The 27,086-nt window shown below is 48.2% G+C and overlaps 1 protein-coding gene across 2 annotated transcripts; it reads left to right on the top strand.

Moving 5' to 3' along the window:
* Nucleotides 1-246: 246 nt before the first annotated feature.
* On the top strand, nt 247-27,015 carry ERLIN1 (ER lipid raft associated 1). Of its 2 annotated transcripts, XM_082486721.1 has the most exons (13): nt 247-342; nt 667-790; nt 2,033-2,114; nt 2,640-2,686; nt 8,530-8,591; nt 9,520-9,645; nt 10,821-10,894; nt 24,288-24,346; nt 25,343-25,434; nt 25,976-26,065; nt 26,358-26,437; nt 26,636-26,874; nt 26,967-27,015. In XM_082486721.1, exons 2-12 carry the CDS (start codon nt 678-680, stop codon nt 26,852-26,854), a joined length of 1,044 nt encoding a protein of 347 aa, XP_082342847.1. In that variant the 5' UTR covers nt 247-342; nt 667-677; the 3' UTR covers nt 26,855-26,874; nt 26,967-27,015. The 2 variants fall into 2 exon arrangements, with proteins under 2 accessions (XP_082342847.1, XP_082342846.1); XM_082486720.1 differs by having other exon boundaries at nt 26,636-27,015.
* Nucleotides 27,016-27,086: the final 71 nt, after the last annotated feature.

The raw sequence follows: 27,086 nt of genomic DNA, 5'->3' as shown, positions 1-27,086 counted from the left end.
TTACCGGGCAACAGGGGAGGGGGCGGGGTTGGTGATGCCGTCGCTGCGCCGTGATGCCATCAGCAGGCGCCGCGCGAGCGCCTTACACTCCCCTCCGTAGCACCGCCCCGCGCGGGCGGTTTGTCGGGGAGGGGCGGGGGCCTGCGCGCGTGCGCGGCGGGGGGGGCGTGGGCCCTCGGCCGCACGTGGGCGCGCGGCGGGTACGGGGCGCGCGCGGGGGTGGGGGGAAGGGGGAGGCGGAGCGGCGGGACCCGCGGCGGCGGCCTCGGTCCGCGGTGCCGGCCCGGCCCAGCCCCGCCCTGGCCGTGCGGGGGGGCCGCCGCCCCCACGGAGCGGCGTGAGGTGAGGGGGAGGCGGGAGCCGGGGCGGGGAGCAGCCCCGCCGGTCACCGGCCCTGACAGGGCGGTTGGGCGGCCCCGGCTGTGCCCGCGGCCTTCCGCCGGGGGGAGGGGGGCGGTATCTGTGCCGGAGATCGCCGTGATGAGCGGGAGGGGTAAGACCGCCCTCGCTGCGGAGCGAGGTCGGCTGGGTGCTCTGAGGATATTCCCGGGTCTTTTGGGGTTGAAAAGCTGCGAAGGGTTTTGCGTGCTTTTTGTGGGGAAAGAGGGGGCAGGGAGGCCGGTCAGAGGAGGAGGGAGAGCGGGGTGATGGCCTGTGTCCTCGCAGGTGGTGTGAGGATGACCATGGCCCAGGCTGGAGCCGTCGTCGCAGCTGCCACCGGACTCCTCGTCTTCTTCCTCTACTCCTCCATCCACAAGGTTGAGGAGGGGCACCTGGCTGTGTATTACAGGTATGGTTGTCCCCCACCAGCACTGTGACAGCTTCTGGAACCTTCCCTGAGTTTCCCCTCTCTCTCTGCTTGGGATTCATCCCTGGTTCCAGCTCACCTCGGGAGGCTCCTGTGTGTCCCTCTGGGTTTCGCCCTGAGGTGGGCAAACGGTGTTTCTGCCCTTTCTTGTATCAGAAATTGTGTGGGCCTGGGTAACCTGGCTCCGTGCAGAACCCTTACGAGTTTTAATCTTTCAGAATCCTGCGCTGCTTTTCCTCCCTCTCCTTTTCTGGGTCATGATTTGGATTTCAAAGCTTAGTGGACCAGAACTCTCAATCTAGCTAGTCTTTTAGCATCTGTTGATCTCTTCCTCTTGCATCAAGGGCTGTCACCTTTGTCCCAAGACTGCCAGCTAGCCAGAGTCCCCGCTTTGTTGTTCTTTTTAAATGGGTCTTCTTACTGGCTCTGGGCTGAGGTTCACCTGAGGCTCGTAGCTGCCCTGAATAGCATCTGTAGAGCAACTCGTTGTCAGTGAGTGGTCACAATCAGTAACACCTCTTGACTAGATTTTGCTTCAAATTTGTTGAAAGGAACAGAGAAATTCAGCACCCGCCTCTGCATTTTTTGCAGTGTCTGCTGTATTTCTGTCCCGTCTCTTCCGCCCTTCGCACTCACCACCCTGGGCCGGTTTCCTTGGCACTGCTCTTTCCTTTAATTACGAGTGTTTTGAACAGCATGGACCCTTGCGGAACGCTGTAGGAGACTTTACTGCGCTATGAGGATCGATCCCTTAGAGCTCTTCTCTGTCTCTTGTTTTTTAACCAACCCACGAGAGACTGCGGGTTTGCTTTGGGTAAGGAACTGCGTTGAATGTCTTGTGGCAATCCAAACTGGCGGTATCGCATCAACCGCTGGATTTTTCCATGGTTACCAGTGAACTGTTTAGAGAGGAAAATCTGTGGTCTTGAAGCTCTCTACAATGTTGCAATGAGGGAAGAATTTAGCAATATCTGCCTTCTCTAGAAGTTAACTGCTTATAGGCCCAAAGCAAATGATTTGTCGACTGCAGCAGACAAGTATCATCCGCAGTCAGCCCTTTTGTAGGGGAATTGGTGGTAAACTTGATGCAGGTGAGTAATGTAATTTGCACTACCACAGCTGTGACCCCTGGTGGTGAGAATGTACTTGCTCACTCTCAAAAATAAGCCAGCACTTATTTTTGCCAGTTGCTTGAGCCTTTTCCATTTTTCTCTCTCTCTGTAGGGGTGGTGCGTTGTTATCTAGTCCAAGCGGGCCAGGCTACCACATCATGCTCCCATTCATTACCACGTTCAAATCTGTGCAGGTTGGTATCTTCTCCTCTTGGAAGAGGGTGAGTGGGAGCAGATGTCAGTAGGGATATTGGTGGATGGGGGACAACTTGGGCACGCGGTGTTTGCAGAGGGGGCTTAGCAATGTGGTAGTCAGAGCAGCAGCTCCTAGGAAGGCCTTGGTTCCTTCTGCCTTAGGTGCCACCAGACCCAGCTGTGCGCTGGGACTTGTCCTTTTGGTGGAATCTCCGCAAAGTGCCTCTGTGTGTTGCTTGGGACAGGACATGTCTTGCTCTGGGAGGACAGTCTTTGTTTGTGGCCCTAATTGTTTCCCAGGAGAGCTGCAAGAGCTGAGGGCAGGGAAATGAGCACAGCTGCCTTTCTGTCTGCCAAAAGGCAAGTTTAAAAGAACTCTGTCTTCTGCCCACACCTGCAGAAGTCAGAGGAGAATTTTTTTTGGCTCTGTGTTCCTGTGTAATGGTTGTGAGAGCCTGGGCCCAAGCATGATCTTCCTGGAGAATGGAAAGGTTTTGTGAGCACTGGTTGTCTTTTTATTTCAGACCACGTTGCAGACTGATGAAGTGAAAAATGTGCCTTGTGGGACAAGGTATGTTCTTCCTTTGTATTTCTTCTGGTGATGAGCAAATGCACTCTATCACGTAGTTTGAAGCTAGTCATTTACAGTGCTCTGACATAGAGGGTGAAAGTAAAGGCATGTACACTAAAATTAGTCCCAAACATACACACATACATCACACTTGGAAATAATAGTGCAGGAGATATGGGAAGGAATGCTCTTGCTTTCGCTGGAACTTGTGTTCTCAGGGTATTTGCATTTATAGTGATAGTCTCTTGATTTTTCTTGGTTTCTTCCCTTGATTACTATGATAGCCCATTGCTTGTGCTTTGGTCTGCCCTCTTCTTTGCAGTATTTTTGGTCTGAATTTTGTGGCTAATACAAATGTTGACAAGTGACTAATACAGCAGGGAAAAGTAAATGGTGAATGGGAATCCTCCTTTATGGGAGATGGTTTGTTTCAAAAACAGCTCAAGGAAATGGGTCTCCTGGAATCACTTGGGCATTTTTGGAATTGACATTTCACCTGATATGACGAGAGAGTGAGAAGGAATAAAGAAGAATCGTATGCATGGGTGGCAGCTGCCTGCTTCATAATTAAGCTGATCCTTTTTGCAGCACTGTATAGTTTAACAAGCAGAGCAGTAACAGAAGGAGAGGGCTAGTTGAGCTGGGTTGCAAATCCTGTTATGTTGGTTCATTCACAAGTTAAAGTGATGACCGTATCTGTTTCTTCAGGAAAAGAACAAAACCGGTGATTCTTCTTGTCTCTTAGCTTTAGGGTACTTGACAATATTTCTGTTAAAAAAAAAAATAACAATAAAAAAAAGTTAATATGACTTGAATGATGACATGTAAGGACATGTTGAAATTGAAAGTTGAATGTTAGTCACAACATTAATAGGGCAGAGTTAATTTTGATCTGGTTTCGCCCAGAGAAATGAGTTCCTGGAATTATTCCTAGAGCAACTCATCCGACATCACTTGGGCTTACTACTAACTTCAAGTTCTCGTGGGCTGCTTTTAGTTTTACATCTCAAAACTCTTTCAGGAGTGTCCTTAAATAACGCTAGTGTTCAAGTCCTGCAGCCAGGGCTTTGTGGTCAAGCGAAGAGACTTTAGTTCAAGCGAAAAGTAGTTGCAGGAAGGAGGAGTAAGACTCATTGTATTCTGTATCCGTATCTTTTACATTGAAAAGTTAAAAATAAGTCAGTAGAGTTTTAGCGATGTGCTTAATGGCAACTTTTAGCTTATAAGTAGCATAAATAGGAGTAATCCTTCACCTGCTGGATACTGTAAAACAGCATCACGTCTTTGGGCCAGGGATGGTGTCCTGCAAGCCTTGTCAGCACACCAAGCAAAGCTTTCCACTGAAGCTTAACCACATTAGACATGCTAACACAGTCAAAATTAAACTGTGCTGCTTTGACCCTCCTTGAGCAGGGAGGTTGGATAAGATGACCTCCAGAGGTCCCTGCCAGCCTTGACCGTTCTGTGCATCTGTGATTTAGGAGCTAAATATTCAGTTTAATTCTGCATAGTTAGTTCATTAAGCTCCTGTTACGTTTCTGCATGGCAGGATTCAGTTGTGCAATACAAGTGCTTGTGATGTTACAGGTAATAAACATGCTTTAAAACACTGAACAGCTGGTGAAACCGTTCTTGGTTAATAATTGAATATGCATAAGACTAAAGGTCCTGGTAGCCCTGTCCATTTTTAAAGTGTTACTGCAGAAGCCTTTGTATTTGTTGTATTTGGAGTCAAAGTCTGCGGTGGCTCCGTGCCAAAGCTTTGAATACACATTTCCCTAACAAAATGTTAGCTTATGAATAACTAATGGATCAAATCTGAAATTTTGCTCTCCCAGTTCAAAGTTCATTACAAGAATAGATCCTAAACACCTTAAATTTCTGTAATTGTATATTAAACCATTGGATTGTAAAGGCTGGGTTTCTCTTCTCCTATATTCATATTCCTGTTCCCTGTATTCTCATCTACATTAGGAAGCTTCTGAATGGCTGTGTGGGTGTCCCATCCCCAATTTCTGCCTTACCTGTCCCGTTTATGCTTGACAGCATTAGCTGAATACATTAAATAGAGATTTTTAAAATACTTTGGCACTAGATGACTGTTTTTTATAAAACAGCTGTCACCCTAAAGACCAAAACCATTTCATTACAGCAGGTAGAATATGTATCTGCTCTAAGCTGTGAATTGCCTCTGGTGTCTGAGGTTTCTGGCTTTCCCTGACAAGAAAAATGTGTCCACAGTTCCTGGGAAAGTTCAGCAGTCTCCTCATGGCAGGTGTGCTGATCTCCAGAAACTGATGGAAAATCAGCTCAATAAGCTAGTTTTAGAAGAGCAAAGTATTCCAAAGGATTGACTCAAAGAATTAATCGAGAATTCATATACTCACGCATATATTAATTGTGGAATATGATAAATGGGTTGAAAATGGTGTGCAAATACTGCATGAGACAATTAGGTAAGTACCATTTTTCTTATAAACTTAACTGGAAAGAATCATGCTAAATCTTGTATGGGTTTTCATAATGCCAAGAGACAGTAAATAGCCAGGATGCTAAGCAGTAATTTTGCTCGAGCATTAGTTGTTTATTTACAAAAGTGCAAGAGTCCTCTTGTGCTCATGCTACAGATCATTGGCAGGAACACAAATGGAGCACTGGAGGAATGCTGTTCTGGGGCAGATCCCTGCTTGTTAGCCAGCCACGTGGAAAAATGTGTCATGAATATTGCAAGTGGATGTATTGCATTAATCCTTGTGTCTCTAGACAGACCAGACCTGACCTTTAAGCCCAAGTTTTACGTGCTCTGATTGCCTGTCCCGGTCCGGACTTGTTTGTGGTCAGCTCTAGCAATAAGCATTAAACCTTCGGCTTTTTTTACAGTCCCTTTTTTATGGCAATGTCCTTCAGTTTTTCCCTTGTCTTCTCCTGGCCTGGCATAAACAAAAATCCTGAAATGTATGAGGCTTTCTAAAGTCTACTGAAATGACTGTTAGTGTGTGTTAGTGCCCTGTACTCTTTCACCTTATCCTGTAAATTTAGGCCCTGTTGCTGCCTAATTCTGCTTAAACTTCTCCCAGGTGCACGTAGTCTATGTGTTGATCCTCCTTTCAGACTTCCTATGGATTTCTTCTTGTTCTTCTTCTCCCCGACCAAAGAGCCTGCTCGACTCAGTGCTGCTCTGCTCGACCAGCCTCATGAGCAGCTCTGCGGTGAGGACCTTGGGGGAGGGTGGGAGTAGCCCTTACAGAGGCTGCAAATGCTGATGTTAGAAAGGCTGTGGAAACAACAGTGGAGAGTTGCAAGCACTGGAAATCTCCCCGTGGGAGTCACCCTGCTGTGCATCTGGCAAGAAGCAGGCTTTGGCAGACGAGGATGTTTTGAGAGTGGTAGCAGCTTGTGGAAATGGAAAGAGTGCCGTCTGAGCCAGCGGTTAAGCTGTAGGTGTCAAAGGGCAAGTAAAGCAGCTGTGGATGATGAGAGTGTTTGTACAGTTCCAGGTCAATGAGGTGTGTGAATCACCTCAAATCAGTGTATGAAGCTCTGCCAGAGCAACTGTCCCAAAACTGCCTGGGACAGTATCTCCTGCACCCCAGGAGTTACCTAACATCTTCTGGACCAGACTGTTTAAAGAGATGTCTTGTCTGAGAGGCTCACTTTTAGATCAGAGCGTTACAGTTCAGTTTGGCTCCTGGGTTTACAGCAGCAAGGTCCAGAGGGCCGTCACCGCTGTATGATGTGAAATGGTGATGGCTCCACCAGTTGGCTGGCTGGCAAACACAGTGTAAGTGCTTTGTAGGCTTGCTTTAACCTTAAGCCCTCAGTGGGGAAAGGGGTGGCCAGCGTATTCGGGCTCTGAGTGGCACCTCTTTCCTCAAAGCCATTGTCTGACCAACAGGACTGATACAATTCACTTAATGCCCCTCGCTGGTTGAGATCCTTGGCAAGGTTGCTGTGGGGAGCATTGGTTGAGTCAGACGGGCAGCAGGCAGTCCTCTCTAGTCTGAGATGCCAGCCTTTCTTGCATGTGAGGTGATGAGGGGCAGTGGATGAGTCCTGCTTAGAAGGCAGATTGTCTCAGGCGCCCTCTTTTTGCTTCTAACATCCCCATAAAATTGAAATGGCAAAAGGGCTCAAACATAAAGATGTGTGCAGTGGAGGAGATTCTGTTGGCAGAAGCCCATGCGCTCTGATTTGGTTCCTCACCCAGGGTATCTAGAAGATACCCCAAGATGGTAGCTGGGTTTCCCTGTCATGTTGGAGATGTCATAAGGTGACTGGAACAAATCAGGAGGATGAAAGAAGGTTCAGAAGATCACAAGGAATGCTGTTGGATGTCTCTTGCAATGATAAATAGTCATTTTCTTGGATGTGGCGGGACGGTCTGAGTGCAGAACAGATGAGATGGAGAAAAGCAGGTACACCATGCCATTATAACTGCTTGTGAAGCCTGACATACCCATAACCCTATCTTTTTTTTAGATAATAGTAACAGCTCTTAAGAGAGAGCCAGCAAGAATGACCATGGCCTTAAGAGAGATCTTGAGTGAAAAAGAGATTAATATTCTTAGTAGTAGTATCTCACTGGGAAATAAGTCTCTCTAGCCACAAATATCTTTTCTGCTGGCTTGTCCCTTGCAGCAGGCACGCTCTATACATTATCAATGTTTTTAGCTCATAGCTTGCCATGAAGCAGGCAGGTTTGCAGAGTGAATGCAGGCTGTGCCTGGGAGACCTTTTCTAAAAGGGCACAGACGTGCAAGTTAAGGTGATGTTTCTGCATACTTAGTTTTCAACTGCCAGAGATTAAGATCTGCAAATTAAAGAAACGAGGTTTGCAATGGGGATACGTTTGAATTAAAACAGCACAGAGACTAAGTTTGGAAATGTGTGAGGTTAGCTGTCTCTAAACAGTTTTTGCTAAAGCTTCTCATTTGTGATTTGCCTTTGCCCTGAGGACAAAATTGCAACAGTGCTTTAAAAGTATGCTCTCAAGAGACTTATGAGCCGCTGAAAATTAAGGGTTTTTTTTCTTCACTGAAGAGTTTGTGGTTTTGCCTGGTGCCACAGGTACCTGAGGGTGGGCATGACCTCCTGAAAGCCATGTCAGTGAGAGCAGAGGCTGGAATCAAGCCCTGCCTCTGATTCCCTCTTTTCTCTGCTGGTCCAGCAGCACATGATCCGTTGGGGAGAGGACTGCCTGGAGGCAGCTTCTGATGAGGTGCCTGGAACTTCTTGACAGCACACATGTGTAGGCACGTAGGCACAGTTACAGTGTTACTGGAGAGCTGTTTGCAACACGACATTGATGCAGGGAACATGAACTTCGTGTTTCATTTCTTTCTTTCTAACAGGGGCCTTGTCAGGTTCATGCTGGAGTTAGTAAATGCATGAACTTAAACTAAGGGCTTTTCTATTTAAAATATATTTGCTGCCTAGAAGAGCCGCGGTGTGTCTGCAGTTTGTGTCTGCTCTGCTGCTTGCAAGTGTCATCTGCTGTCCTTGTTGTCTTCCCTTCATTGTGCTGGACTCCCACTTTCTGATAGTTGCAGCTACATTCCTGTTCAAAAACGTTTTCCTTTTGCTGGCAAAGTAGGAGATAACAAAGGGAAGCAAAAGTGCTTTGCAGACTTGCTGGAGCATGCTTTTGATTTATGCAGAGAGAGGGACCAGTCTGTACAAAGCTGGGGTTTGCTGCCATCTAATTGCAAAATGCTCAAGTAGTCAGAATTGTTCTGGGTAAGTGTAGTAGAATTTAGTAAAAGAGGGGGAAAAGACAACTTCAGTTTAAATTTAGACCACTGTTAACAGTTGTAGTATTCACTAATTCTCTTTTTCACTTACAGTGGTGGTGTTATGATCTACATTGACCGAATAGAAGTTGTGAACAAATTGGCACCGTATGCAGGTATTTCCTGTCCTGTTTCAACAAGCAGCACTCTGACTGTCTTTACTCATCCTGTAGCCGCTCTGTCTTCGTTTGCAAGACTTCCATTTTCTGTGTCTTCTTATCCTTATGGTTCCCAGTACTGTAGTACTTAGTTTCATGCACGTGTCTGCAAGCTTTTCAAAGAGCCACAGATTTGCAAAATAGATGCTAGGATTGCTTCTCCCCTGTACATTTAGAAATGTGATGGGTGCTCCAGCTGTCCTGTGTCTTGCTGCTGAAGGGGAGAGCACCTGTGAAACTAAATACATGGGACAAAGCCCCCAGGTGCTTGCCAGCTCAGCTCCTGGGAAAATTACAAAGGCAAAGCCTGTGTCAGAAGCCTCTTGCCGCCTTCTGGTTCACCAGCTGCTGAACCAAAGACCCACACAGCTCTTTCTTTTTTTTTTTTTTTTTTTCAGCAGCATAGCTTAATGCAAAACGCTAGTATTACTGGGGCGTTGAAGGGTGAATTCCTGTTATAATTCTGGGAATGATACTTGTTTTCACTTTATAGTAGTATCCGTTCCTATGCAGGCAGGTCCTAGATGGGCTTTACCTTTTCATTTGTTTATGCAGATCATAAAACGGGACTGTGCAGTGTATCTTGCTGTAATTACTCTGCTCTTTGAAGTCATATAATCCCAGCAGCACTGGTGGAGGGGACCTCTGCAGGTTTCTCCTCTGACCTCCCTCCCACTCACAGCAGGCTTCTGACTAACAGCTGGGCAGGGCAGCTGTGGCTTTCTCCAGCTAAGTCCCAAAAACTCCCAAGGATGGAGGTCCCCTACCCACCTGTCCCAGTTCTGCACTACTTTCCCAATACCCCGAGCTGTTGTGTTGTGGTTGTGGCATTGCAGAAAGTAGTACATGTCAGCGGTGACCTGTGATAATTCTCTTATTTCCTCAGTGTATGATATTGTGAGGAACTACACTGCAGACTATGATAAGACCTTGATCTTCAATAAAATTCATCATGAGCTGAATCAGTTCTGCAGTGCCCATACCCTGCAGGAAGTATACATTGAGCTGTTTGGTAAGTAAATGGCAGCTGGATGCACCCACCAAGGGCTGTGTAATCTACCTGTTCTGCTGCAGAATGTGTTACCGCAGGCTCCTGTGAGCAAACAGCCTCTGCGCTTGAGTTGCAGTCTCGAATCCAGATCCTTATATATCCGTACGTCACTTCCTATGTAACTGTAATGATTTAGATTTCTTTGTCTTTCCACATCTGCACGTGGGAATTTGATTTCAGCCCTTTTCCACTTAGGACTGAATTCTGGACGCACAGACTAGCCACTTGTCTCTTCTGCGGGCAGTCATGCCCATTGCCTTCACTATGATGATGGTTTTGTCTTGTCTACTTCTATTTTTAGGCCCCCGTTCTGTTGCTGAATTGACTTTTTTTACTTTAAAAACTTCCTTCTGGCTGTTTTTAGCAAGTGAGAGCCAGAAGGAACATGCTCTCCATTCATTGCAAATCTCTAGTTTCTTCACAATGGCGTAGCAGTGGTTCAGGAATTAGCAAATTTAATGTTCTGCTTCTTGGTACCTACTTGTGCCCCCAAAGACATAACAGCATCACGTTTCTTTTTGAGTGTCAGAGCAGGGGAAAATGGCTTTGTGGTAGATAAAAGATTGTCAGAGTTTTAATATTAAGAGACTATCTTTGAATGTTCTACTCAGACGGGCCAAATACCCGTAGTCAGAGAGGAGTTTCCTGGTAGTACGTGCAGTTTAATCCCTTCATAACTGGCCGTTTCTGTGGAAATATCTTCCCGGAGCTTGGAAATGATAAAATATGGGTTTTTTCAGTTGCAAGTACTGGATCCTGGGGGTCCCTAGAGACTTAAGGCAGAGCTTGCTGTTGGCAGCAGGGTTGGTGCGGCTCCAGATAGGAAGGGATAGACTTCTACTGCAGGCACTGGGTGGTTTTTCTTGCTTAGATGCTGAAAGCCATTTACCCTCAGCTCAGGGACCATGAGTTCATCAATAGCCGAACCTTTCTAGAGACACTAGTGTCTGGCTCTCCTCTCGGGAATATTTTCCAGGAGGCATAGGAAGGGAAATGATGTACTGAATGATCACAAAAAGCATCTTTATCTTACGCCATAGAGACACCTGCTCTTCAAGGCCAGCTGACTCTGCTGCACAAGCTGTAGGGAAAATGATGATAAGCTAAGTGGTCTCTCTCTTGTCCTCCAAACACAGATCAGATAGATGAGAACCTGAAGTTGGCCCTGCAGAAAGATCTCAATGTCATGGCACCAGGTCTCACTATCCAGGTAGGTTCATTCCTTAACAAAGATGATTCTTTTTTCCACCTCTCATTTGCCCACCTTTCGCTAGATTGATGCAGGTATTGGATTTAATTTGCAAAGAGCAAGAAAATGTTTTTCTTTAAACTACCTTGGGCACCCCTGCAGAGCTGGGCACTCCAGTGTGCCAGCACAGTTCCTGCAGGTAATTGCAAAAGAAAACAGATCTTACTCCTTGCTGCCCTTGTACCAGAGATAGGGAAAGATGTTACACCTTAAGTGATTTTCTGCTTACACTTGATGTTAGAAAAACATGTTTAATCTTAGCTGGGCTATGGCACATACTGGCTTTTTGGCATGTTGAAGTTCTGGGCAACCAACTGGGAAAAATATACCTTAGGCTTGCAAGGGTTAAGGTAGAAATCTATGCAGATTTCCACTGTACGGAAGAGTGAGACCGAATCAAAACAGATCTTGTGCTGTTCTCGCCACATTTAGCTAGACTGGCTGGCTGTGTGCAGGGAGGGAAAGCCTCCTGTTGACAGCACGTGAAACGCTGTGGTGGATGCCATTCTGCTTTATGGCTCATTTGTGCATAGGCTCGCTCTGTTTTGACGAGAGTGAGCCACGGCCAGTGTCTCATCACAAAGAAGCTGAGGTGGCACCGCTGTTCCGAATATCCAAGTTAACTTGCATTGTAAATCGCAGAGAGATTTCCTACAAAAGTTCATAACCAGAATTATCATAATGTGAAGGCCCTTTTTGATCTCAGGGTATGAAAGGGCCTAAGAAAGCTCACAGCTCTTTGCTGGCACGTGTTAACTACAGAGCTAAATCTGATCTTCAGTGTACGCTATCCCACCTCCATTTGGCATGCCCAATCTTCGTTGTTGGTCAAACGTGGAAGAATATCCTGCCTGCATCAGCACAGACTGAGCTTACTGGACGAGAAGTCCCATAACTAGTGAGGAAAGTGGTTCATCTCTATTACTTAAGAGACACTGTGATCCTGCCCTTGTGTTCCTATTGTTTCCTTTCAAAAAAGAGCTGAGCCCTTGCTTCCAGTAAAATTATGCCTCAGCATACAACTCTGTCCTGTTGCTGTGTCTCTTGTCAGGAAATACTCTGCTCCTTCGGCGAAGAGCTGAGCTTTAAACTCTCCACATGTAGCTATGTAACCCAGATTAACTTAACTGTACCTAGAATTGAATTGTTTTGTGAGCTCTAAGGGAAATAATTCTGTATTTGGGCGTAATGCTTTCCTCTTGAAGAGCATGTTTGCAACCATGAGTACTTTAGAGATCACTAACAATTCATTTCTGAAAGAAGTGACACAGAAAGCAACTCATTATTGAAAAGATGCTGTTAGAGGGAATTAACAGCATTTATTTCTAGGTTTATTAAAACTAATACATAGGAAACCTTCACAAGTCCCCCAAGTTGCCTGATGCAAAACATTCTTTCCTAACTGGAATGGTGGCCACAGCCTGAAGAGAAGTGGAGACCAGTGGATGGTAAGAAGTGTCTAGGGACAGTCGTAGGGGAGGCTCCTGCACTTTCCCTGTGAAAGTGGCGCACCCTGGGGCTTAAGTGTCTGGACAGAAACACACACATCCTGGGAAACAAATCTGAGAAATTGGAAATCCATGCGCTTTTGCAGTCCTGGGGCCTAGTGGGTTAGCTTGCATGAGTACAGTGCTGCTGTGCATGGGTACCGGCTTTCTAGAGAGGACGGGGTGAGGTGAGGCGAGGCAGCAGGGTTGTGCTGCCTGCAGAGGACTGGCTCAAATCATGTGGAACTTCACATTGAGATGGATGATGAACAGCTGAGATAAGAGCCAATACAGGCAAGAATCAGACCAGCATGGAGGACCACATGGTCCTTGTCTGCCACAGATCACCCAGTTAGTAAGATGAAGGAAGTAAAATTGCCTGTAGAAGACCAGAGGAAGCCTAATGATCACAGACCCTAGTACTCATGGGGGTCTCTGACCACAACAATATCTGCTGGAAGGGCAATAGGGCTGGGTGCAAGCCATGCTGGATGTTTCTGAAGGGTGTTGAACACAGGTTTTGGCAGTGGTGAGCAAAGCTGAATGGGGGAGGTGCTCCCTTGGACCTTTTAGAAAGAAGGAAGAACTGGTTGAGAGGTGAAGTCTGGTAGCACTGTGAGGTGTAGCAGCTGTGAGGTGGAGAGTTTAAGGTCCTTGGAGGAGCGAGGTGAACAGGAGAATTGCAGGCCTGGAGAACAAAATTGTTTGTGGAAGTTGTGCTTGTCAGGGTCCTGTGGGAGACTGTCATGGTCAGCAGAGGAGGCCAGGAGGCCCCACGTCATTGCCGAGGACACCCCAAAGTGTGGAAAGTCAAGCAGGTGAGACAGGAGGCCAGTGTGGATGAACTGACTGACCTGAAAAGCAGAAAGTAAACTCATGAAAAGTGGAATAGGGATAGACACACTGGGAGGAATAAAGCTAGTTGAACTGAGCGTGCAGGCACAGAGTTAGGACAACTAGGTTAGCTCAGCTAGACTTGGACCTAGTGACGGCTGTGTAGGGCAACACAGAGGGCTTCTGAGGTGCATCCACAGCAAATGGAAGGCCAAGGAAACTATGGAGCAGGGCACATAGTGACCAAGGACGTGGAAAAACCTGAAGTACTCAACACTTTCTTTGACTTCTCTCGCAAGTTCTGCCTTTGGGCCTCCCCATTCCTTACCCTAGCAGCAGCATCTGCAGAGATGAAGCATTACTCACAGTAGAGGACAACTGAGCACATGGACACACACAAGTCTGTGGAACCAGGTGGGATGCATCCCATGGTGCTGAGTGGCTAACCTGCACCATTGTGAAGCCACTCTCTTACCTTTGAAAGCTGGCAGTGGTCAAGGGAGGTCCCTAATAAGTGGAAGTAGGCAGGTGTCACACCCATATTGAAGGAGGGTCAACAGGAGAGGAGAAGTACTGTACCGTCAGCCTATTCCTGTTCTCCGCAACGTTTACATTGCCTTCTCACTGACTTCTAACTGCATTCTGCAGCTTACTGGTATCCCTTATACTGGTATCCCTTATACTGGGCTCCCTACACTGGAATAAAAGTTGCCTTCAACCTGCTGCTGAGCTCTTGCCGGTGCAGCTCAGGATGTGGCTGGACTTCATGGCCACAGGGAAAAGATGCTGTTGTATAGTCGGCTTGTCTTTTGATTCCTTCATGCTCTCTATTGCAAAGCTGTTGCTCAGCCGGTTAGTCCTAGCATCTCCCAATGCCTTAACGTTTGATTATTAACGTATTGACAGTGCACAGTAGTGTTTCCATCTAGTAGATTTAAGGAGATTTCACCCTTAAATAGATGGATCCATTGGCTTGAAAAAGAAGCAGCTAGTGGAGATTTTCAAAGACCTGGCAGCTTTCCTGATTACAGAGGAATCTTTGCCCATGTTGGAAAAGCCATGCTTCTGGAAACTAATCTTTGGTTTGGTGCAGGGGCTATCATGGAGGTAGAAAGAATATCCCCCTGTGTACCCTGCAGTGGCTGGTGAGGTGAGCTTTCTGTATGCAGTACCTTTCTAGTGACTTAGTAGGAGCTTAGAAAAATCCTTTCACTGAAGGGTGTTCTGGTCTGATATCCCATAAATCTGATTTCTTTGCTTTTTCAGAGAAGCAACAGAGTTGGGGTTGTTCAGCCTGGAGAAGAGAAGGTTCCAGGGAGACCTTATTGCAGCTTATCAATATGTAGAGAGCTTTTTACCAAGGTCTGTAGTGACAGGGTGTCGTGGTTTGGCCTCAGCCAGCAACAGAGAACCACGCAGCCGCTCACTCGACTCCCACAGCCGTGGGAAAAATCAGCAGAAAAGGGCAAAACTCGTGGGTTGAAATATTATAATTTAACAGAACAGACAAAGGGAAGGAAAAAAAGGAAAACAGTAACACCGGTAAAGGAATATAAGAACGCAATTACAGTACTTCCGCGATGCGCACGGCCCCGGAGGTGACTGACTGCCCCTCCCCTCCCCGGCTAGCTCCTTTTATGGGGGCATGGGTCAGGTGGTATGGAATAAGTGCCTCCCCTGCCGGCTCCTTGGGGAAATTAACCCCATCCCTGCCGGAACCAGGACATTATCCACCCCTTATTCCATATCATCTATGTCATGCCCAGATCTTTCAGTTCCCATAGTCTATGAGCCATCCCTTAAAAATGTCCATTAAGCTCACGTAGTCCATGACGGTAGGCTCCAGCGGTGAGAACAGTCTCTCAGGGCACATAAGATATGTGTAGTGCTGAACTGGTGGGTGCTGTATTTGAAGCTCGTGACTGGGGAATGCAATACAGCCCATGCCCACGGTCCACAGGTTGAAGATGTCGATCTCAAGGAAAATTGCTGGGCGCCAGATACTGAGATCAATTCTTATTACATCATCACGCACTTAGTCTCATCAAAGTCCATCTATCATTGATTTGGGTGATTCTTCTGTAATACCATTGATAGCAATAATAATGATAACATACACCAGCAAGGTTATTTAACATTTAACATCATAAAATTATTCACTGGCTATTCTCACCCAAAATCAAATCCCCATAAGGTACACATCGGACCTCCCCATCCTCTCGCATCACCCACCAAGTGCACCCGGGTCCTTGTGCAAAAGCAATCCCACGGATGGGTTTGCCTTTGCCTGAGGCAGGGCTAACCCAGACTGTCTTTCCTAACATATTCTTCATATGCACTACAGGGACTTTATCCCCTTCTACTGTACGTGGAAGTTTTGATTGGGCAGGGCCAGCTCGATTGGCAGATCCCCTAGTGTTAACTAACCAGGTGGCTTTTGCTAAATGGGTATCCCAAAGTTTGAAGGTCCCACCCCCCATGGCTCTCAGGGTAGTCTTTAGCAGTCCATTATATCGTTCTATCTTACCCGAGGCTGGTGCGTGATAAGGAATGTGATATACCCACTCAATGCCATGCTCTTTGGCCCAGGTGTCTATGAGGCTGTTTCGGAAGTGAGTCCCGTTGTCCGACTCAATTCTTTCCAGGGTGCCATGTCGCCATAGGATTTGCTTTTCAAGGCCCAGGATAGTGTTACGGGCGGTGGCATGGGGCACAGGGTATGTCTCCAGCCATCCAGTGGTTGCTTCCACCATTGTGAGCACGTGGCGCTTGCCTTGGCGAGTTTGTGGGAGTGTGATATAATCAATCTGCCAGGCCTCCCCGTATTTATATTTTAGCCATCGTCCTCCGTACCAAAGAGGCTTTAACCGCTTGGCTTGCTTAATGTCAGCACACGTTTCACATTCGTGGATAACCTGTGCAATAGTGTCCATGGTCAAGTCCACCCCTCGGTCACGAGCCCATCTATATATCGCATTTCTTCCTTGATGGCCTGAGGCATCGTGGGCCCACCGAGCTATGAATAGTTCACCCTTACGTTGCCAGTCCAGATCCACCTCAGCCACTTCAATTTTAGCAGCCTGATCTACCTGCTGGTTGTTTTGATGTTCCTCAGTGGCCCGATTCTTGGGGATGTGGGCATCTACATGGCGTACTTTCACAACCAGATTCTCAATCCGGGCAGCTATATCTTGCCACAGTTCAGCAGCCCAGATGGGCTTACCTCTGCGCTGCCAGTTGTTCTGCTTCCACTGCTGTAACCACCCCCACAGAGCATTTGCCACCATCCATGAATCAGTATAGAGGTAAAGTACCGGCCATTTCTCTCGCTCAGCAATGTCCAAAGCCAGCTGGATGGCTTTTACCTCTGCAAACTGACTCGACTCACCTTGTCCTTCAGTGGCTTCTGCAACTCGTCGTGTCGGGCTCCACACAGCAGCCTTCCACTTTCGATGCTTTCCCACAATTCGGCAGGACCCATCAGTGAACAGGGCACGTTTCTTCTCATTTTCTGGCAGTTCATTATACGGTGGGGCCTCTTCTGCACGCGTCACCTCTTCCTCTAGTGATATTCCGAAATCTTTGCCTTCTGGCCAGTCCATGATCACTTCCAGTATGCCTGGACGACTGGGGTTTCCCATTCGAGTTCGCTGGGTGATCAGTGCAATCCACTTACTCCACGTAGCATCAGTTGCATGATGTGTGGCAGGGACCCTTTCTTTGAACATCCAGCCCAGCTCCGGCAGTCGAGGTGCTAAGAGGAGCTGTGCTTCAGTGCCAACCACCTCCGAAGCAGCTCGAACCCCCTCGTATGCTGCCAATATCTCCTTTTCCATTGGGGTATAGCGGGCTTCGGATCCTCTGTATCCCCAACTCCAGAACCCCAGGGGTCGACCTCGAGTCTCCCCTGGTGCTTTTTGCCAGAGGCTCCAGGTAGGGCCATTCTCCCCGGCTGCAGTGTAGAGCACATTTTTAACGTCTTGTCCCGCCCTGACTGGCCCCAGCGCTACTGCATGAACTATTTCCTGCTTAATTTGTTCGAAAGCTTGTCGTTGCTCAGGACCCCACTTAAAATCATTCTTTTTCCGCGTCACTTGATATAGAGGGCTCACAATCAGACTGTAATTTGGAATATGCATCCTCCAAAAACCCACAACACATAAGAAAGCTTGTGTTTCCTTTTTACTAGTCGGTGGGGACATAGCTGCTATTTTGTTGATCACATCCATTGGGATCTGACGGCGTCCATCTTGCCATTTTATTCCTAAAAATTGGATCTCCTGTGCAGGTCCCTTAACCTTACTTCGTTTTATGGCAAAGCCAGCTTTCAGAAGGATTTGAACTATTTTATTCCCTTTCTCAAAAACTTCTTCTGCTGTGTCGCCCCATACAATGATGTCATCAATGTACTGCAAATGTTCTGGAGCTTCACCCTGTTCCAGTGTGGTCTGGATCAGTCCATGACAAATGGTGGGGCTGTGTTTCCACCCCTGGGGCAGTCGATTCCAGGTGTACTGGATGCCCTTGCAAGTGAAAGCAAACTGTGGCCTGCACTCTGCCGCCAAAGGGATTGAGAAGAATGCATTGGCGATATCAATCGTTGCATACCACTTGGCTGCCTTCAACTCCAGTTCGTATTGAAGCTCTAGCATGTCTGGCACGGCAGCGCTCAGCGGTGGTGTGACTTCATTCAGGCCACGATAATCCACTGTTAGCCTCCACTCTCCATTAGATTTTCGCACTGGCCATATGGGACTATTAAAGGGTGAGCAAGTCTTGCTAATCACTCCTTGAGTCTCTAGTTGACGAATCAACTTATGGATGGGAATCACAGAGTCTCGGTTAGTACGATATTGCCGTCGATGCACCGTTGTGGTAGCAATCGGCACCTGTTGTTCTTTGACCCTCAACAACCCTACCACAGAGGGGTCCTCTGAGAGACCAGGCAAGGTGGATAACTGTTCAATTTCCTCTGTCTCCAAGGCAGCTATGCCAAAAGCCCACCGGTATCCTTTTGGGTCCTTGAAGTATCCTCTCCTGAGATAGTCTATGCCAAGGATGCATGGAGCCTCTGGGCCAGTCACAATGGGATGCTTTTGCCACTCATTTCCAGTTAGGCTTACTTCAGCTTCCAGTACAGTCAACTCTTGGGATCCCCCTGTCACTGCAGAAATACAAATGGGTTCTGCTCCTCTGTAATTTGATGGTATTAAGGTGCATTGTACACCAGTGTCCACCAGAGCCTTATACTCCTGTGGCTCAGATGTGCCAGGCCATCGAATCCACACAGTCCAATAAACCCGGTTGTCCCTTTCTGGAAACAGCTCCTGGAAACAGGAGCTGCACTTTTTCTGGAGGGATCCCCTTTTGTGTTTGTTCTTCCTTGCAGCTCATGTACCCGTGTCCGTAGGGTTGAGGTAGGTTGTCCATCCCACCTCCTCATGTCCTCTCCTTGGTCACGCAGGTAAAACCACAGGGTGCCTCGTGGTGTGTACCCCCTATACTCTTCCTCTTGAGTAGGGAAACGCCTGCTCCTAATAGCTGAGATGCTGGCCTGTACAGGTGGGGAGTAGGACATACTCTCTTCAAGTTGCTGGACCTTCTGGGACAGTTTCTCCACAGCTGAAACGAGGGGGGAAGATAGGCTTTCTTCATATTGACGGAGTCATCCAGCCACCTCATCCACCGTTGGTCCCTCTTCACCTCTCCATTCCATCACTGCCAAGGAGTTGGCATATGATGATGGTGCGCTCTGTACAAACTTCCGCCATACGGGCCTTGTGCACTGGACTTCATCAGGATCTGTGGGTAACTGAGCGTTATCTGGGTCGAAGTAAATCATCTCTCGTACAGCTAATTCCCTTAGGTACTGGATACCTTTTTCCATGGTGGTCCACTTGCTTGGACGACATACAACATCTTCACTGAAAGGATACCTTTCCCTTACACCTGCCAGGAGTCGCCTCCAGAAGCTGAGGGCTTGTGTCTTTTTCCCCAATTGCCTTGTCAATGCCCGCCTCCCTAGACAAGGATCCCAGCTGCTTAGCTTCCCTGCCCTCTAATTCCAAGCTACTGGCCCCGTTATCCCAGCATGTCATCCCAGGTGACAATGTGCTCACCAGGAAGTCGACTGAAATCTTTTCGCATATCTCGCAGCTCACTCAGGGATAGGGATCGGGTGATTATCTCTGGTTCTGTCTCTTCCGCCTGTTCCTTTGATGGCCCTGGTTCATCATCATCCTTTACTATGCGAACTGATTTCTTGGTGTATTTCTTCTTCTGTATAGGAACAACTGATACTGGCACAGGTTGGTTGTCCGGTTCAGCTGCAGTGCCTGCCACTGGGGTTTGAGTGGCTGCATTGCCTGTCACCAGGGTTTGAGTAGCCACAGTGCCTGCCACTGGCGTTGGAGTAGCCATAGTGCCTGCCACCGGGGTTGGAGTAGCCTCATTGTCTGCTGGTCTGGCTTTCCCCTCTTTCCCCTGAGGGTCCTGCATAGTGCTGAGCAGTGTTTGGTAGATACTGGCCAGGGCCCAACACAGTGCCATAAGTTGTGCCTCTCTGGAATAGCCACAGCATTTTCCTTTGAAATATTCTATTACTTTATCAGGGTCCTGTAGTTGTTCAAGGGTGAAGTCCCAAACCATTGGAGGTGAGAAGTTCTCTAGATACCTGCCCATGTTCTCCCACATCCCATGCCACCCCTGACTATCTGGCCTTGGGACAGATTTCTGAGTGGTAGTCTTAAACAGCTGTTTTACCCTAAAAAAGACTTGAAAAACATTCAGGAGACATAGCAATAGGAACACGCTGGTTTGAGCATCCCAAGGATATTCAAAATTCTCAAGAGGTGTTATACCTGGCCCAGAGGAGAAAAAAGAGGCAAAAGAGCTGGGGAAAGTATCTCCCCCTGTTTCTCCCATAGATTGGGTGTGATTATTGATAACTTCTGAGAGACAGGAACCAAGGTATGGACAGGACAGCAATACTGCATAGAAACCCCAACAAAGCCACTTGAATAGTGATGTTACCATATCATAAGCTGATATGGTAACATATCACTTCATACATGAAGTATGCCATGGCTGGGCATACTTCAAGCAGGTGCTCTTAAAAGCTCAGGAGAAGGCCATCCCCTTGTCTCGAAAAACGAGCAGACGGGGAAGACGACCAGCCTGGCTAAATAGAGAACTTTGGCTGGACCTCAGGAAAAAAAGAAAAGTTTACATTCTCTGGAAAAGGGGGTTGGCAACTTATGAGGATTATCAAGATATAACAAAGCTATGTAGGGGGAAAATGAGAAGGGCCAAAGCTCAATCAGAACTCAGCTTGGCCACTGCAGTCAAAGACAATAAGAAAAGGTTCTTTGAATATATCAATAGAAAAAGGAAGACTAGGGAAAATGTAGGCCCGCTGGTGAATGAGACAGGTGCCCTAGTGGTGGAGGACGCAGAGAAGGCAGAGTTACTGAATGCCTTCTTTTCTTCGGTCTTCACTGCTAAAGCTGTCCCTCATGAATCCCACCCTCTGAAGGCAAAGGGGGAGGTCTGGAGAGTGGAAGATTTTCCCTCAGTTGAGGAGGACCGGGTCAGAGACCACTTGGCCAAGCTGGACATTCATAAGTCCATGGGCCCTGATGGCATGCATCCGCGAGTGCTGAGAGAGCTGGCGGATGTTATTGCTAGACCACTCTCCATCGTCTTTGAACGGTCATGGAGAACAGGAGAGGTGCCTGAGGACTGGAGGAAGGCCGACATCACTCCAATCTTCAAAAAAGGCAAGAAGGAGGACCCAGGGAACTACAGACCGGTTAGTCTCACCTCTGTCCCTGGGAAGGTATTGGAGCGACTCATTCTGGATGTCATCTCCAATCACGTTGAGGAACAGGAAGTTATTGGAAGTGGTCAACATGGATTTACCAAGGGTAAATCGTGCTTGACCAATCTGATAGCTTTCTATGATGTTATAACTGGTTGGCTGGATGAGGGGAAAGTCGTGGATGTCATCTACCTTGACTTTAGCAACGCTTTTGACACTGTCTCCCATGACATCCTCATTAGGAAGCTGAGGAAGTATGGGCTAGACGAGGTGACAGTGAGGTGGATTGAGAGTTGGCTGCGGGACAGGACTCAGAGGGTTGTGATCAGCGGCACAGAGTCTAGTTGGAGGCCTGTAACCAGTGGTGTCCCCCAGGGGTCAATACTTGGTCCTATTTTGTTTAATATATTCATTAATGACCTGGATGAGGGGACAGAGTGTATCCTCAGCAAGTTTGCTGATGATACCAAACTGGGTGGGGTGGCTGACACCCCAGAGGGCTGTGCTGCCATCCAGCGTGACCTGGACAGGCTGGAGAGCTGGGCAGAGAAGAACCTAATGAGGTTCAACAAAACCAAGTGCAAGGTCCTGCACCTGGGGAGGAAGAATGCTAGGCACCAGTACAGGTTAGGGGCTGACCTGCTGGGAGATAGCTTGGAGAAGGATCTGGGGGTTGTGGTAGACAGTAAATTATCCATGGCCCAGCAATGTGCCCTTGTCGCCAAAAAGGCCAATGGAATCCTGGGCTGCATAGGGAAGAGTGTGGCCAGTAGGTCGAGGGAGGTCATTCTCCCCCTCTACTCGGCACTGGTGAGGCCACAACTGGAATACTGTGTCCAGTTTTGGGCTCCCCAGTTCAAGAGGGACAGGGAACTGCTGGAGCGAGTCCAGCGAAGGGCAACTAAGATGATTAAGGGCTTGGAGCACCTCCCTTATGAGGAAAGGCTGAGAGAGCTGGGACTCTTTAGCCTGGAGAAGAGAAGGCTGAGGGGAGACCTTATTATGGCATACAAGTATCTAAAGGGTGGGTTGAAGAAGGATGGAGCCAGGCTCTTTTCATTGGTTCCAAGAGACAGGACGAGGGGCAATGGGCACAAGTTAGAACACAGGAAGTTCCGTTCAAATACACGGAAACAGTTCTTTACGGTGAGGGTGACAGAGCACTGGCACAGGCTGCCCAGGGAGGTTGTGGAGTCCCCTTCCCTGGAGATTTTCAAGACCCGCCTGGATGCAGTCCTGAGTAATGTGCTCTGGGCAATCCTGCTTTGGCAGGGGAGTTGGACTAGATGATCTCTAGAGGTCCCTTCCAACTCTGATAATTCTGTGATTCTGTGATTGCACAGGACAGCAAAATTATAGTCCTGATCCCTCTCCCTGAGATAACAAACAGCATCACAGGGAGTACATACAGCATATAAGAATTTACATAACACAGCCATGTAAACAAATGAAGCAACATTGTAACGGGCAACTATTTAACTAATAGGAGAAATACATATAAGAAATTCGTTTTAACAAGCTCTGGTCAGATCTGTCGTTATTACAACCCTTCGTGCCCCACATTGGGCGCCAAAAAGGACTGTCGTGGTTTGGCCTCAGCCAGCAACAGAGAACCACGCAGCCGCTCGCTCGACTCCCACAGCCGTGGGAAAAACCAGCAGAAAAGGGCAAAGCTCGTGGGTTGAAATATTATAATTTAGCAGAACAGACAAAGGGAAGGAAAAAAAGAAAAACAATAACACCGGTAAAGGAATATAAGAACGCAATTACAGTACCACCGCAAAGCGCACCGACCAGACCCGCACCGCCACAGCCCGCCCCCGAGTGGCGACTGACTCCCCCTCCCCGGCTAGCGCCTTTTATAGCGGGGCATGGGTCACGTGGTATGGAATAGGTGCCTCCCCTGCCGGCTCCTTGGGGAAATTAACCCCATCCTTGCCGGAACCAGGACACAGGGTAAGGGATGATGGTTTCAAATTCAAAGAGTGTCGGTTTAGCTTGGCTATCAGGAAGAAATATCTTACAGTAAGGGTGTTGAGACACTGGAACAGCTTGCTCAGAGAAGTTATGGATGCTTCATCACTGGAAGTGTTCAAGGTCAGGTTGGACGGGGCTTTGACCTACCTAATCTAGTGGAAGATGTGCATGCCCGTGGTGGGAGGGAATTGGACTGTATGATCTTGGAAGGTCCCTTCCAACCCAAACCATTCTGTGATTCCCGAGTGTCCTGCTCTGATGACAGGCTGGCTTCTTCTCCCCAGGCAGGCTGTGTTTGCCAGGGTGCCTGTCACATGAAAATGGTTCCCTTTTCGCACTGTGTACAAAGACTTGCCTGGACGTGTCCATACCTCGTTCCCCTCTGTGGAAGCCCCTCAATTCTTTGCAGACTTACTGACCCCAGAAAGAAGCAGCAGGTTCAGTACTACATCTACAGTGGAGGTGGAGCAGGAGAGTTGTGGAGCAATTATAAAGCCATGGACTGTCAATCCGCATCTCCCAAAGCCCAGTAATGAGCCACGCAACATGCCAGCTAAGCAGCATTAGCTCCTGGTGCTGCTTCTGGAGGTGTTTACTCATATTTCAGAGAGAGTCCTCCACAGAGCAGCTTAGCGGCTGTCTCTGGCATGTACCCGAGTCAGCATCACCATGCACATCACTCTTGATGACCCGCAGTTGCAAACAACAGCTGCCACCTGTGCCCTGCTGCTCTCCCCCATCTTCACGGCTATGTCTCTAATTGCATTGTTGCTATTGAAAGCTTTTCTCCTGGAGAGCCCATTCCCAAGCTTGTAGCCCTGCCTGTGTTTTGCAAGTCTCACTCCTGCAATTTATTTTCATCGGGTTTGTGTGCCCTGTTCTTGAGCAGTACTTTGGGAAGTGTTGTCTGTTGATATTTGAAGACTCTTTGGGGTAGAGAACTGAGTTTCTTCCAAGAAAGGTGGTGGACCTCTTTAGCAGTCTATTCCGCAGGCCTTACTTGATCACTTAGGTGCCATAAAAGGTACAAAGACAGAAAATACAAATGTGAGGCACCTCTGTGAGAGGGGCTGTGCTCAGCTGTGTTATGCAACAGGATTGGGAACCATTATGTGTGGTCTTGGATCAATGTGGAGGTGTCCAGAGCACTACAGCTGGTTTTGCAAAGGCATTTCTTAGTTATGCAGCTCACATCAAAATGTTTAACTTAAAACGCACTCAATTTTTTTTATCATAGGCTGTGCGTGTTACAAAACCCAAAATCCCAGAAGCCATCCGAAGAAATTTTGAGCTAATGTGAGTATATAAAACTGTATTAATTGGTTTTGGGGGTCCAGCCCAGGCATAATGTTATTAAAAAGCTCTTATCTAGTGCTCAGAAGGTGAGCGGTGGGTGTTTGACTAGCTGCACTTGTGCATTCTGTTTCTCCATTTCCATAGCTTTTTCACCTTGAAGCCTTTCAGCACTTCACAAAGATAGTTGTTACATGTACAGAGTCCGTGTCAAGGCTATGTTCCCACTCCTTTATGTAGAGAGGACACTCATGTGCTATAGAGAACTTGTAGAGGATTCATAAACTGAATTCAGGGCTCAGAGGTCTTGTTGTCTTGCCCATAAGTTTCCCCTCAAGCAAACTCACGGAATTGCAGGCAGATTTTAGTCTAATACATACCCATGGAGATCTCCTTTGGGAAGGGGCTTGGACAGCAAGGCCAACACCACAGCTGCAGCAGGTCACTGGGTGCTGTGTCCAGGCAAGTCGGGGTGTCCCCTACCACTTGGGGCCCTGTCCCAGGGACGCCACACTCGCACGGGGCTGGGCTGTTTCCTTGGGACCAGCCAGGATTTCCCGTGCTGCAGCTGTGCCGGTGCCTCTGGGGCTCTCGCTGTGCCCCTCCAGGCAGAGTTCGGGACCCCTTTGGGCAGGAGGAGATGCCATTGGGTCTGGCTGAGCAAGCCCAGCTCCCCCAGCCTCTCCTCATATGTCCTGGCCTTCATCCCACATCTGTAGTAGCCCTGCAGTTGACTCGCTTCTTATCCTGAGGGCCTCAAACTGTATATAGCGTCCAGATGTGTCCTCGCCAGTGCCAAATAGAGAGGAATAGTAATCCCTTCCTTTGTCCTGCTGGCTACACATGTCCTCATACAGCTGAAGACAGAGCTAGTCCTCATGCTGTAAGCACATGATGCTGACAACTGGTTGGCTTCTTGTCCCCCTGGCCTCTCGTGCCCTGGTTTGCAGAGCTGCTCCCCAGCTCTGTTTCCCTGTGGTATCGTTTCTCACCCTGCAGGGAGGCCGAGAAGACCAAGCTGCTGATTGCAGCCCAGAAGCAGAAGGTAGTAGAGAAGGAGGCAGAGACAGACCGGAAGAAAGCACTCATTGGTATGTCAGCAGTTGGGAGTACCAGCGGACTGGGGCCAGACTGAATTTCCATTCCTGCATCCCTCAGTAAGCTGGGGTAGGATGTTGTCTTGCATTGCTGACGGCTCCCTGAAGGAGGCACCAACAGTCATGTAGAAAATATGAGTGGTTGTGCTGCTGAATCTATGTCCCACCTCCCTCCCAGTACCAGCAGAGCAGCGAACACCTCTGTCCTGCAGCAGGGGGCTCCTGCTACAGCAGGCCAAGAGGTAACAGCTCTGCCAGAAAAGCTGCTTGGGCTTGAAGCTAAATGCTGGGGCGACTTCCACTTGTAAAAGGGATGTTGGCCAGTGCAACTCCAGAAACATCAGCTCTGTGTTTTCTTTCTGTCACTGTATCACTTGGAGTACAAACTGGCACTGTAGGATCCCAGCAGAAAGGGAGGCAGCAGAGAGCAAACTACTGGCGTGGCAGATTCTGCAGCCAGGTGCTGGGGTCAGGAGTGTGCTGATGCTCAAACCCAGAGAAGCCAATGTCTAAGCTGAGCCTGTTGTGATTGCAGAGGCAGAGAAGGCTGCTCAGGTGGCCAGGATTCACTATCAACAGAAGATTATGGAGAAGGAAACAGAGAAGCGAATTTCTGAAATTGAAGGTAACTCTGGTGCTAGCATGCTGCTGGGGTCATCTTTCAGCTAAGGGTGGTGGCAGGTTAGAAGAACCTTAGAGCTGGGCTGATAGGCATAGCCGTCATGCAAAAAAAAAACTAAAGGGTGCAAAGTTATGCACTGGGGTCATTCCTCCCCTTTGCAGGTATGTCTCCAAGAAGCCAGCAGTGCAGGTACACGGGCACACCTGGGTCAGCTTGTCCCCATGGGACAGGCTCAGGTGCTTGATGTGATGGGGCTAATGCTTCTTTTCCTGTCCATCCTCTGTTGCTGTGTTAGACGCTGCGTTCCTAGCAAGAGAGAAGGCAAAAGCCGATGCGGAGTACTACACTGCTCGGAAGCTGGCTGATTCCAACAAGGTGAGCACTTGAAAGCTGGTCAGAAGAGGACTTGCTTACTCTGTTCCTCTGTGCAGGAGATTAGGTTCAGCTGGGCAGCACTGGAAAAACCCTTGATTTAACATCCCACACCCCAGTATGCAGCTGCCTGAGATGAAATCTAATAATGCGGGGCTCAGAAGGTTGTCTCTTAACAGTCTCTGGTTTCTCTCTTGGTAGCTGAAACTTACCCCTGAGTATCTGGAACTAATGAAATACCAAGCAATAGCTGCAAACAGCAAGCTGTATTTTGGTGACCGCATCCCAAACGTGTTTCTGGATTCCTGTGCCTTCCAGCAAGCCAATCTGAGGACTGCCCAAGAAACCAGCCTTCCTTCACAGGAGACCCCGGAGACCTCTGGAGAAAACCACCTCAGACCAAAGGAGAGCACTGGCTGACAGAAGTAGAAAAATACCCGGTAAAACTCAACGGCTTGGCCAGCTGTGAATGGGGATGTTGCCCTGTGCTGGTGGGGCGGATGCAGCACATGCGTGGACATCTTGTGTATAGGTGGCAGTTGGGTTGATTTTCTTCTAGCAACACATTGCAAGTGCTCTGCCTCTTCCGTTCCTTCCCCTATTAAATTGGTGCTTCCAAATGAGGGATAATCCTGTACTAACATACCTATAC

This window comes from Vanellus vanellus (genome assembly GCF_965231255.1).
Source record: "Vanellus vanellus genome assembly, chromosome: 7".
In the NCBI taxonomy this organism is placed as follows: domain Eukaryota; kingdom Metazoa; phylum Chordata; class Aves; order Charadriiformes; family Charadriidae; genus Vanellus; species Vanellus vanellus.
Note: the sequence above shows the minus strand (reverse complement) of the source record. Positions and strands in the feature narration are given on the sequence as shown.

Excerpts from the sequence above, each read along its gene's own strand:
- ERLIN1 (XM_082486721.1), top strand. The coding sequence starts at position 678 with ATGACCATGGCCCAGGCTGGAGCCGTCGTCGCAGCTGCCACCGGACTC. Across the intron at positions 9,646-10,820 it reads AGTATACATTGAGCTGTTTG|ATCAGATAGATGAGAACCTG; the intron begins GTAAGTAAATGG and ends CTCCAAACACAG. Across the intron at positions 25,435-25,975 it reads CCGGAAGAAAGCACTCATTG|AGGCAGAGAAGGCTGCTCAG; the intron begins GTATGTCAGCAG and ends TTGTGATTGCAG.